The following is a 13,166-nucleotide window of genomic DNA, read 5'->3' as shown; positions in this document are numbered from 1 at the left end:
AAACAGGTGGAAATGGCTTCAGGAGAACTCCAATCCATAGATTTAAGTGTTGAGGAATGCAAAGTTGATCTAGGGATATGTTCAACTAAGTTAAAAGTTTATGTCACAGCCCTAGGAACTTATGACCTCATCATAGGGATGGACTAGTTAGAAGCTCATCAAGCATGGGTAGACTGTTACGGGAAAACAATTCTCTATATAAATGATGAAGGGGAGACGATCCAAATCCAAGGTATTAAGAGGAAAGTACCTTTACGCTTCATTTTAGCAATGCAAATGAAGCATTGTTTAAGAAAAGGTTGTCAGGTATATGCAGTTCAAGAAGCAAAGAGAAAGGACCATCCTTAGAACAATATCAGTGTTATCCGAATTTCCGAATGTTTTCTAAAGGAACTACCAAGATTACCTCCTGAAAGAGAGCTAGATCTCATAATAGATTTGAAACATGGTACAGAACCAATATCTAAAACACCTTATAGAATGACAGCTCCAGAACTTCAAGAATTACAAATTCAGTTGAAGGAACTATTGGATATAGGACACATTCGACCCAGTATTTCACCTTGGGGTGCTCCTGTAATTTTCGTCAAGAAGAAAGATGGTTTCTTGCAATTATGCATTGCCTACCAAGACTTAAATCAAGCTACAGTATAGAACCGATATCCAATGCCTCGAATTGATGACCTCTTCGACCAAATGAAAGGAGTCACTTTTTTCAAAAAAATAAAAAATAAAAAAAACCTGAGAGATGACCCAACAACATGAAATCTAAATAGAAGTTATATTAGTGTAGGATATGGAGGAAAAAAAGGAGCTAGGGTTTTTTCTACGCAAGAATGAGTATCTGGGTGTGGCCATCTTGATTTGTCCTTTAGATGGCTTGAAGGGCAGTCATGGTGGCTATTTTTCATGGAGGCGATGGAGGGGTTTATGCCATGTGGCTTCATCACCCTCGCCCCATCTCCCTGCTTTATTCTTACCTCATGGGCTTTCGGTGGTCGTATCTCACTGGCCGACTAGGTTGTTGCAGGCGCCTTGTGTTTCGTTGATCCAGAAAAATTTGGAGTCCCGATGGTTGCAGCGGGTTTCCCTCCACAGTTTGCTTCGCGCTCAGGATGTGGGTCGAGCAAGGTATGTATCCGGTGGCGACCCAAGTTTTGGGTATGGGCTTCTGTCTGCCCAAGGTATGTCGCAGGGGGTCTTGCTGGGTTTTCTCGGAGGAACTTATGACTCGGTTGTGGGCGCTGGTCGAACGCTCTGCCTGCTCCGGTCACCTGATGGTTCGGGCAACAGTGCTTTCCTTCTCCTTGCGGTTTTGGACGCCAGAAAAACAAAGAAGGCGGTTCTCAGACTTTGCTCAAAGATGTCCCTTTACAGACCAAGGGTTCCCTTGATGTTGCTGACCCGCTCATTGGGTTTGGCAATTAAGGCATTGGCCCCGAATATTTCGAACGCCGTCATCTACTCTGACCAGCCCACGGTGGCTCCTGAACTTCCCCCCGTTGCACAGCCTGGGGGCAACATGTGGGAGGAAGGCTCTAGGTTCCGGGTAAACCCTTCCAGCTTTCAAATTTTTATAAAATCTCCAGAGGGGCTTACCCTTTCGATCTAGGTTAGTCAAGCAGATAGTGTTTTTTACCTGAAGCAATCCATTATGCAAAAAGTTGGATATCCAACACATGTGCAAAATCTGATTTATGGAGGCAGAGCTTTACAGGATTGTAGGTCTCTGCAGGATTACTATATACAAACGGCATCCACCATTGTCCTCAACCTGAGATTGGGGGGGGCAGGGTCTGTCAAAAAACCTTCCAATGCAGGTAAAGGTTTCGGGAGCTATACATCGAAATACTCAGAAGTCAATAAGAACCAAATGAACGAAGGCCCCTCGTTTAAAAATATTTTGCAAGGGAATAGAACAACAACAGGAAAAAAAAATCAACAGGAAGGAACTATCTCTAGCCCATACATAGTGGAGCTAATGAACTCAATCCCGGAACTAAATATAGTTGATTCTGAAGCAGATGTGCAATGTGCCTCTTTCGAATCACAAGCTATTATTTGTCAATTTAATTGTTTTTGGCCAAAACTTGAGGAACTCTTTCATTGGATTTTGACCAACTGGTCCCTCGATTGTGAAATACACCTTTGCTCTAAAGGGTTTTTTATAGTAAAACTCCCTTCTCCAGAGGCCAGAGACTGTATATTGCAGGAGGGGCCATGGTTCTAGGGAACGACGGGCCTTTTCATCACTCCTTGGTTCCCTGCTTTCGATGCAAACACCATGGTTATCTCCAGAATGTCAGTGTGGATTCGTTTGCACAATCTCCCTCTTCATTTCTGGGATGAGCGCATACTTTCAGATATTGGGAACAACATTGGGAAATACCTCAAGATGGATTCCCAAAGATTGGATGAAAGGATCTACACACATGCCCGGATTTGTGTGGATGTAGACCTCAGCAAAGGCTTGCCGGACCGTATTCAACTGATCCACAAGCAGATGAACTAGACTCAGACTCTTGACTATGAAAACACAACCTTCAGATGTAGAATCTGCAAACAAATTGGGCATCTTCAAAATATATGCCCAGAAGCCAAAAAAGACAACGTCAGAAGGAAGAAGAATGGGAAGCATACAAAAGGATGGAACTTCCATCCATCCCAACAGGAAGTGGAGGAAGACGTAGATGAGGAGGATTCCCCACATCCTGAGAACAACCAGACATCAAAAATACCATAAAAACAGGAGGAGTTCGCTCAGGAAACCAAGGGAACTTAGGACAATCAGGCACCAGAAAACCAGGGGGAACACACACAAGAACCCATGGAACCACAAAACAACCAAGTTCAAACAAAAGATATGCCAAATCCAATGGGACCTAGCAGGTACAAGCATACACATTCATTAGACAATTCAGATTCAGATAAAGACATTCTTTGACTTGATGAGACTCAGCTTGCTCTTATCACCACTTCGCCGTCTCTTGGGGGCTGGTGCAAGGTTGAGAAGAAAAAATGGAGGAAAACTTAGTTTCCCTACCCATTGTATATTAGTTCTTCTGTTTTTTCTTTTGATTGTTTATGCTTATCATCGGCCAATGGCCTGGTGATGCTTGGTTATCAGTAAATGTAACATGTAATTTTATTTTCATTAATAAAATTATGCCTTTTTCCTTGGAAAATAAAGAAAGGAATCATTGTCTTTTCAAAAATCGATCTACAATCAGGCTATCATCAGTTGAGAATTAAGAAAAGTGATATGTCTAAGAATGCATTCCGAGCATGCTTTGGGCATTATGAGTTCACTCTAGTACCATTTGGGTTGTCCAATGCACCAGCAGTGTTCATGACCCTTATGAACAGTGTTTTTTGCAAATATCTCGATCAATTTGTACAAGTCTTCTTAGATGATATTCTCATCTACTCCAAAAATGAGAAAGAACATGAAGAACATTTGCGGATAGTATTATCTTGCCTCAGAGAACACCAGTTATATGGAAAGTTATCCAAGTGTTCTTTCTTTCAAAAGAAGATTCATTACTTGGGTCATATCATATCTGGTGAAGGAATCTCAGTAGATCCTGAGAAGGTAAAGGCAATCATGGAATGGTCGATACCAAAAAATGCACATGAAGTGTGAAGCTTTATGGGTTTAGTTGGCTACTATCGAAGGTTTGTAGAAGGATTCTCCAAAATTGCAAAGCCTATCACAACCCTCCAGTGTAAAGGAGTTAAATATGAATGGACTGAGGAATGTCATAGAGCATTCTCTGAACTTAAAAGATTGTTGACCAGTGCACCAATCTTATGAGTACCTGATATGGACAAAGACTTTGTTGTGTGTACTGATGCATCCAAGCAAGGATTAGGTGTAGTATTAATGCAAGACAGAGGAGTAATAGCGTATGCCTCAAGAAAGTTAAAGCCTCATGAAGAAATCTATGCCACTCACGATTTAGAGTTAGTCGTTGTAGTGTTAGCTTTAAAGATATGGAGACACTATCTAGTAGGGAGAAGCTTTATGCTCAAAAGCGACCATCAAAGTTTACAATATTTGTTTACTCAGAGGGACTTGAATGCTAGGCAAAGACAATGGAGTGAATTTCTAAGTGAGTATGACTTTGGAATTTCATACATTAAAGGAAAAGAGAATGTAGTGGCAGATGCTTTAAAGTTTAAACAGAAGACCTCGGATATTTTCCCTCATACCTATCAAGGTAGACTTAAGGCAACGAGTACTAGAACATCTCTTGAGAGACAGTTGGTATTTAAAAGTAAAATCCAAGCTCAATAGTAAAAATCCAAAAGAACTTAAATTTGAGGGATATGAACTAGAAGATGATGGAATTTTTCAATTCCAAGGAAGAATGTACATTCTTGATAGTGAAGATCTCTGAAACACCATCCTTAAGGAAGCCCATAGAGCATTGTATTGTGCACATCCTAGCGTAAAGAAAATGTACGTTGATACAAAGAAACTCTTCTTTTGGGCAGGCATGAAACGTGATATTGTCCAATTCGTGGAAAAATGTCTTGAATGTCAGCAAATGAAGGCTGACCATTGTCACCCAGCAGGTCTCCTACAACCTCACAACATTCCTATGACTAAATGGGAGATAATTTCCATGGATTTTATCGTCGAGCTACCTCTTACTCCACAAAGGCATAATGTCATTCTGGTTGTGGTGGATAAATTAACGAAAAGTGCCCATTCCATCCCTGTAAGAGATACCTATGAAGTTGTTGACGTAGCTCGAGTATTTATAAGTGAAATTATCAGATTTCATGGAGTACCTAAGAAAATCATATCAAATAGAGATTCACGATTTACTTCAAGATTCTGGACTTGTATGCAATCAGCCTTAGGAACTCAACTAAATTTAAGTACAGCTTATCATCCTGAGACTGATGGACAAACAGAAAGGGTGAACCAAGTACTAGAAGATATGCTGAGGATGTATGTTATGGACCAGCAGACACACTGGGAAAAGTACTTACCCTTAGTTGAATTTGCATACAATAACAGTTACCATAGTTCAATCAGGATGCTTCCATTTGAAGCATTATGCGAAAGGCACTGTAGAACACCATTGAGTTGGGACAGGTTAGAAGATCGAGTGATAATGGGACCAAAATTAATTCAAGAGATGGAAGAACAGGTGAAACAAATTAGACAACGATTAAAAGAGGCACAAAATAGACAAAAGAGTTATGTTGATGCTCATAGGACAGATAGGAAGTATAAAGTAGGAGATCAGGTTTTCGTCTGCATCAAACCAAATAAAAGCACTATCTGATTTGGAAAATGGACAAAGTTGTCACCCTGATTTAGTGGGTCATTCAAAGTCCTGGAAAAATTTGAACCTGTCGCCTATCATCTTGTACTGCCACCCCACTTGCATAAAGTTCATAATTTTTTTCATGTATCAATATTACGACATTACATAGCTAACAAATCTCATAACCTTCAATGGAAAGAACTGCAGGTATCGGACGAGGAAACCATTTTGGTTGAACCATTACGTATATTGAAACGTAGGGTTTGGCAACTCAGGAACCACCTGGTAGACTAAGTTAAAGTCCAATGGGACAAGTATAGCCCTGGATCGGCTACCTGGGAAGATACAGAGATCATATGTCAAAGGTACCCCAACTTGTGTTGACTTTGAGAAACTTAAAATCCTATTTTTTATATATTTACTTTATTTTAGTTAAATACTTAAGACTATCATTTTGAACTACCACATGTAAAAATAAACTTTTATTTTGTTGGTACATGGATACTAATTAAAAATATGTCATTTAACTTTGCTGGTAGCTAGTATATGTTACTTGCTTAACTCTGCTAGTACAGGGATACCAATATGAAGTATGTTATTTGCTTAACATTACGGGTACATGGATACCAATATGAAAGTATATTACATGTTTAACATTGTCGATGCATAATATTAATATGAATTATGAATTCTATTATGGATATCATGTCTATAATTTTATTTTACATATCAACATGAATGATGAGATCAAAGAATGAATACATTTTAATATGAAAGTTAACTTACAAATATATAAGTTGGACATGGCCAAGTACGTTATATGAAGGCAAATATCAATATCATAGATAGTAACATATGTGAAATACACAGGAAATGTTATTTAAATACAATTTATTTTGAATATATTGACACATATGTTATAATGTGTGGACAAGTGTTTACATTGCAGATAACATCATTACCAAACCGACCACATGATGACAAAATTCCAAGAATTATTGAGGCTCGATAAAATTCCATGACAGGGTGTTGACCCTGGTCCTACTAGGAGGGGTGGAGGTGTTGCCCACCATTTATCCTCCAAAACCTGGAGTCATGGGAGGATTGTACGAGTCATGCTCCCTTGGACGTGTGACTATGACTATCGGATGCCTACTGGGAAATCAAGTCGATATAGTCGATATTGTCGTCCTTAGGGTCTATAAGTGGTTAGATCAGTATAGCTACACCATGGCATACTCCAATATAGGACGAATAGGATGGAAATGGAAGAAATTACAAAAGATAGGATGATTCTAGAATACCTTGGAAACCCTACAAAGGCAGGACATGAATATTATAGTTGTAAAATTTTAAAATATTCAAGAACACATTTTAAAAATGCCTTATGTCAAACAAATTTAATTCTGAAATACAATTCTTATGTGATTATACTAATCACTAAATAATTATCAATATAATATATAAACCCTAACTTCGGGGCGAAGTTTTTGGAAGGAGGGATGTATGTAATGGCCCACCTACAATTACAAACAAAATGCGAATATTAGCATACATATGAGGCATCCATATGATAGCTACATATACATGAGCCTGCATGTATTGCACTAGAATACATACTGGCTAATATTGGGGAATGTCTAAGTTTAGGTTAATGAATTGATTATCGAAATTAATTCCTCTCTCATCGGAATATAATAAATATATCGAGTGGATCCTTGATATGTATACCACTCTTATATATATATATATATATATATATATATATATATATATATTTATATATATTAAATATATCCATATAAATTATATATCATAAAGATAATGAAATATATATGAAATTTTATTTAATTTATATTTAATTAAAATAAATAAAATCATTTATTTAAATATTAAAATCAATCTTTGTTAAACTATAAATGAATCAATTTAATTAATTGGAAATTAATTTAATAAAATATTATCAAAATCTAAACTAAATAAATGGACCACCGCCTCTATCCAAAAGGAAGAGAAGGGTCGAGAAAATTGGAAGGAAGCTGACAACGAGAAGAAAAGGGAAACGGTGGAGGAAGGAAGCCGACAGTGAGGAGGTAGAGAGGCAGTAGAGTTGAGGATATAAAGGAAGGGAGAAGACCATAACAGGGATTCATTTTTGGGGAGTTAGAGAGAATTATGTGAAACCAGAGGAGATTTTGGGGAAGAGACGGGAATTTCTAATAGAATTACAGAGATTGAGCTTGATTGTTCTTGGAATTTTGGGCACAGGGGCCAGAAGATTTGTCTTCTGGATCTGGGGACTGTACAGGTAGACCCCAGATAGGCTGGGAGGTAAAAGGGTGGTTTGGTAACTACAGCAACAAGAACAACCACAACCTAAAACACCTACAATTGATTCCAGGTATTCTCCTACAATGTAAATTTTAAATATTGATACATGTTTGGTTAAAATATGCATAGTCTGAGTCTTACAACACTTACAAAGTAGAATGCATGAACAGGCTCTCTATTGCTCTAAAATGAAATCTCCAAAGCTAAAAAATGTCTCCATTAGCAAAAATCCACCATAGATCACATCTCCACGAGATTCAAGTCACAATTCAGCTAGGCTGAATTCTCTAAGAAGGTCGAAATAGTCACAACTACAAGTGATGATGAGAAATAAAATGAGCCTATCCTCTATTTATATGAGGATTAGGACTTCTAATTATGCCTGCAAAGCCGCTAAACACAACTTTGATTGCTAAATGTACTTCGGTTACAAGCCAAAGCATTAGCTAACATCAAATTATGCCTAATTTCCCACCATGTCTGAGCCGTAACCTCCAAATTGTTGATGTCATCCATCATAAATGCTCCAAATGCAATGTCCAAGGGTGATGAGGTGTCAAAGAAGGTGTAGACGTCTAGAGGCTTGGCCCTCAAATCCACATCAATATCTCCAGTGGGGTCCCTAGATCCAGTTGGAGTGCCATAAAGTGATATCCATGTGTATCCATTTATCAAACAAGGCCTCCTTCTCTCTAGCATTAGGGCTTCCTCTGGTGCAACAAACCGTCCCTAATCTCTCAGTGTGATACCATCCTCATCTGGGCTTTGAATCAACTCCTAACCATCAAGTTGTGTCAAGGCCAACCTGGGGGCATACTAGGTCCAGTGGTGTCATCCCGAAGAATCCTCAAAACCAGGTCAAAGTTGACTAATGTCTAGGATCCTGAAGGTACTCCAACACGTGTCATATGGTAGTGCTGTTAGGAGGCTTCAATCTCTCAATGTTGCACCTACTTAGGCCAATGTACTTCTTTAGAAAGCATGAGTATCTATGGAGTGGATGCCCAAGGCCTGGGTTGCTGAACCACCTGAGAGAAAACAACAAGGATTAAAGTGAAAGCAACCATCCATCAGAGACTTAGATGAATAATGCATCTAAGTGAACCAAACTTGAATACTGAGGACATATTAATACTTCAAACAAAGATCCCCTTTCGAAATCAGGACCAAGTTCTCGCAAAGGTGTTTTCTCCCTTGGTAGGGATGGTTAACGGTCAACCCTATTAGGTGCTTCCAACCCCTAAGGGGAAGTAACATTTCCCTAGTCCACCCTTCAATTGATAGGTGTTAGTGTATAAAAATATGGTAACGGGGGGAGAAGACTTCATGGTCAAGTGCCATGGTCAAAGGGACCAGTTGATGGGGATGTCCACATTCTGAGTGTATAGATGTGAGGAGGGAGCATTCGTGGATGCATGAGATACCAACTCGGCCTAATTTTCCCACCCATCTTGTGCACCTTTTACTTTTTATTATTCCTTGTATTACCAGTTATAGCTCAAAGGTTAAAGCTTGCTTTGTATGATGTAGCAATTTTATTACCACTTTAGGATGAGTCAGTTTATCGCTCATCGAAGTTGGAACATGCAAGGGTTCTTTTTTTATGTAATGGAGCATCATGTGCTCAGGAACCGGGTGATGGCCATATGAGGTAGGTAGAGCTCATGCTATGTTTTTTCCCACAAGTTGATTGTTATGTCCCAACGATATTTTGCATTTTGATTTTCATTTCATTTGTTTTGTTGTGGCCATGAAGTGTTTTTTCTTTTTTTTTCGCTGCATCAACCTCCCAGGGCAAATTTTTGGGCCCTACTCAAGGTATGTGAACATATGAGTGCCAAATCCCCAAGGACCAATAACAAGTTGTACCTAAAGAATGGAGATGAGATATGGGGCTTGTAATGTGGGATGGAAGGTGCTAAGTATGATATAGGATAGATGGAACACTCTATCTCAATCATGGCTTTCTAGGTAGTGCCCCTCACATAACCCAAAGGGACTAGGGTGAAAAATTAACCCCCCTGGTAAGGTGAGAAAACAAGAATACGTTCAAGGTATGTCAATCTTCTAGATCACTGCATTATCCATACCAAATGTCCAAAACAAATAAGTATAAGCACCCAATTACAAAATGAACAAAGTATCCTTTGAATAGCAGTTCACCTTCGTCCAAGTGCTAATTCCGGATGGTGTGAGGCCTATGGCTGATGCAAGTGGCAAAGGCAAATGGCATATCATTGTTTAATGGTGACTGGCAGGGGCTGCTGGCTGTCAAATGTGGGAAAAAAATTTCCTCCTATAGGGTTACCCATTTTGATTGCCCTCACTATTGTTCTTACTAAAATCAAAATATGCTATTCTACCACATAATGCAGGGGAGAACCAAAAAGACAACAGTTACAATGGACGAAAACATTATAAATCCAAGAAAAAAAAGATTTATGGAGGAATACAGTTTCTTGATTGCCTGCTTATTAGGTGTTCCAAGTGAGGACATTCGCACCTTTCCAGCCCCCTACAGATTTCCTAACTCTTCCGCAGTTATCTTTAGGAAGGGCAGTAGTAACCGCAAGCCAAAATGCGTGCTGGCAGCCCCAAGGGATTCAATAAGATGTGGTCCAGAGACCTCCGTGAACATTCACACAAGAGCATTTACCATCAAGCTAACCCTCGGGGCTATAAATCAGACTATTTTAACAAGAAACAATACCCAAATATTCTCTCTGAGCCACATACACTCAAATTGACAGAGACAAGCTCCTCCATAGAATCCCAGCTGCATTCAATCCATCTTACATCTATTCCGATGCATTGTTATGATTAGCATCTTATTACATTATTGTCTAGAGGCCATCTATTCCGATGCATTGTTATCATTAGCATATTATTACATTACTGTCTAGAGTTACCCCTAGACTTATTAATATTCTTAATTGTTATTACATGTGATTTTTCGCATTATCTTGATTATTGACGTGAAAACAAGACAGCGAATGGGCAAACTCTTTCCCTCCAATACACATATATGCTCCTGTATTCACATATTCCAAAATCAAACTATAAAACTAAAATCAGAACAGAGAATATTCTCCATAGGAGGCATACCTTTATAGTAGTCGGTCCAAGTTTAGTGATCAAATCCACAAATTCTGTAGCCCTCTGTTTCTCATTTACCTTAACCTTAGCAGTAGCATTATCTGATGCAAGACCAAGTGCAATGTATGAGCAATCCAATATGACTTCGAGCAGACGAGAAACAACAGCCAAGGGTCTCTTTTCAAAATATGCAGCGATAGCTTCTGGATCATATCGCAACGGAAGCGTGTCTTTCTCCTCTGAACTTCTATTATTATTATTATTTACTGTAACAACAGAACTGCCAACAACGGCTGCAAGAGTAATGGCAGAAGCAATTGGAAGAGAAGCTGTGGTGGTACTCATAATACCCAGACTTAGCTTGCTTGTATAAATCCCCAGTGCGCTCCCTATTTGCCCTGCTATGCCATAATAAAGCTTTTGCTGATCATCCACTGATATGTTGCTTAATTGTGAACTCAAGTATGTGAGTAAAACGCGGAGCCGATCCAAAACGTTTAGTACAGCATGGCTAAGCTCTAATACATTTTGACCGCCGCTAAAATGGTTCATGTCAATCGACACTTTCTGCAACAAAATTGAAGCCGAATTTCCTAATGATACTAGTAAATTTTCCGCTAATTCCCCCCCATGAACCAAACTATCTACGAAAGTGTTTTCTAGTTTGAAATCGGCGTTCTCCATGAATTGCCTTATTGGTCCACCTATTCCAGGTAGTTGTGCATTACAGTAAACGGCCCTACTGTTTTTCTTTGACAACTTAATTGCATTTTCTCTTCTGGTATTGAAAAAATTTTGACTGTACCGGCGAATATGGTGTCTGGAAAATTTGGGGATGACCATGCTATAACTACTCTCATACTTATCTCGTCTTCCTGCACGCCAAAATCTGTTTGCAGAAGAGAAAGTCAGAAGCTGGACCTCCATTTTTCTCTCTGGCGCCTCTACTCACTCCGTCGCCGTCACTAAAAGAAAATAAGCGAAGCTTGGCTTCTGGGTGAGCAGGCCAGAGTCCTTATGCGCTTCATCGTCAACAAGGAAGAAGTGCCGCTGCTGCCACGCCACATTAAAAAACTTTTTTGTTTCTACGCAGTAATCATCAGAATACGAGCGTACTTGTGAGTCTCCCGGACCAATCATACCATGAATAGCAGAATTTGGCAACTACTAGAACTCTAAATTCTCTAATATTATACGGGTTACTGTGCATATTATGATAAGAGTTACTGCGCATTAGCAAGGCAGATGAGAGAGTTCTCTCTTAATTTTGACTTTTTCATTATGATTATTATTTATATTATATTTATATAAAATCTGATTTCTTATTTGCATAATATATTCCTAAATATGTAGAGAGATATCTAAGATCTAATAGAGAGGTTATTAAATGTATAAATCTCAATTTTTTTGAACTGACGTACACCTTCTCTACATTGTAATTTTATTATTAATTCATTATGTTAATATCATCATTGTAATATAATTTATTATATTAATATTATTTTTATATGGAGTATAATGTATATAATCCGAGATTTTTTATGCTTTAATTTTTTTAAGTATATTTTTTAAATTAATTTTATTGGAAATTAGATAATCCGTTTAGATTTATTTTAATTTTGGATTTGTCAAGTTTTAAAAAGGATCAAATTTTTTTTCATTGTAAAAGAGGTTTACAAATTCAATTTTTCCATTTAGTAATCTCAATTAAAAATAAATCTAAACTAATTTAGTTATTAATTATGATTATTGTTATTATTTTATTTTATTTTTATGTTATTTGATTTAGTCAACAATTTTTTTTTAACAATTATCATTATTATATATTTAAATTAATTTATTTTTTGCTTTATGTAGTTTGATCATGCCAAAATATTTAACCTAACGAGACATGACATTATAACATCTCTTCTATGTTAGATTGGAAAGTCTCTACCCAAAACTTTATTCAAAGTATAAATTTGAGTTATAAAATAGGTGTAATCTAAGTGTTAAAATAAATTTTTCAAAAAATTAAATCAATTTAAGTATTAAAAACACATTTCATTTTTTTAAGTACAATATAATATAATGATATGTAATTCATTTGAATACTCATTTTGTTTTGCAATAAAAAATAATTGGTTAATCAATTTGATTACTTATTTTCTTTTGTAATAAACACTATATTTTAGAAGAAAGTTTTTCGGATTAATCACATAGTTAGGATTTGGTCAACATTTCCAACCAACTAATGTGGTTCATCCTAAGGACAAGGTCAAAAAGAGTCTTAGATCTAAAACATTATATTGTTAATACCATTTTTTAATCGGGTTATCTTTACTGCCACTTTTTGGAAGCTTTTCCGGTGGGTTTTCAGTGTAATTTCTCTAAAATCCATCAGGAGTTTATTGAAAGTTTGATGGGTAACCAATTTACAATCGAAGTTCCCTAAGGGTTTTTCAGGGTGTTGAATCC

The 13,166-nt window shown here is 37.6% G+C and overlaps 1 protein-coding gene across 1 annotated transcript in view; it reads right to left on the bottom strand.

The window, feature by feature from the left end:
* The window catches only part of LOC149222652 (uncharacterized), a 404,075-nt gene extending 392,190 nt beyond the window's left edge, over window positions 1–11,885 (bottom strand). Inside the window, exon 1 of the mRNA XM_089385540.1 lies at window positions 10,719–11,885. Within this exon, the coding sequence (XP_089241666.1) occupies window positions 10,719–11,636 (918 nt within the window). The 5' untranslated portion in view covers window positions 11,637–11,885. The remainder of the gene's footprint in view (window positions 1–10,718) is intronic.
* Window positions 11,886–13,166: the final 1,281 nt, after the last annotated feature.

The sequence above is a fragment of the Pinus tabuliformis genome, chromosome Q (genome assembly GCF_031772625.1).
Source record: "Pinus tabuliformis cultivar Carrire ecotype Pingquan chromosome Q, CPIR1, whole genome shotgun sequence".
NCBI classification, from domain to species: domain Eukaryota; kingdom Viridiplantae; phylum Streptophyta; class Pinopsida; order Pinales; family Pinaceae; genus Pinus; species Pinus tabuliformis.
This window is presented reverse-complemented; position numbering and strand designations above follow the sequence as displayed.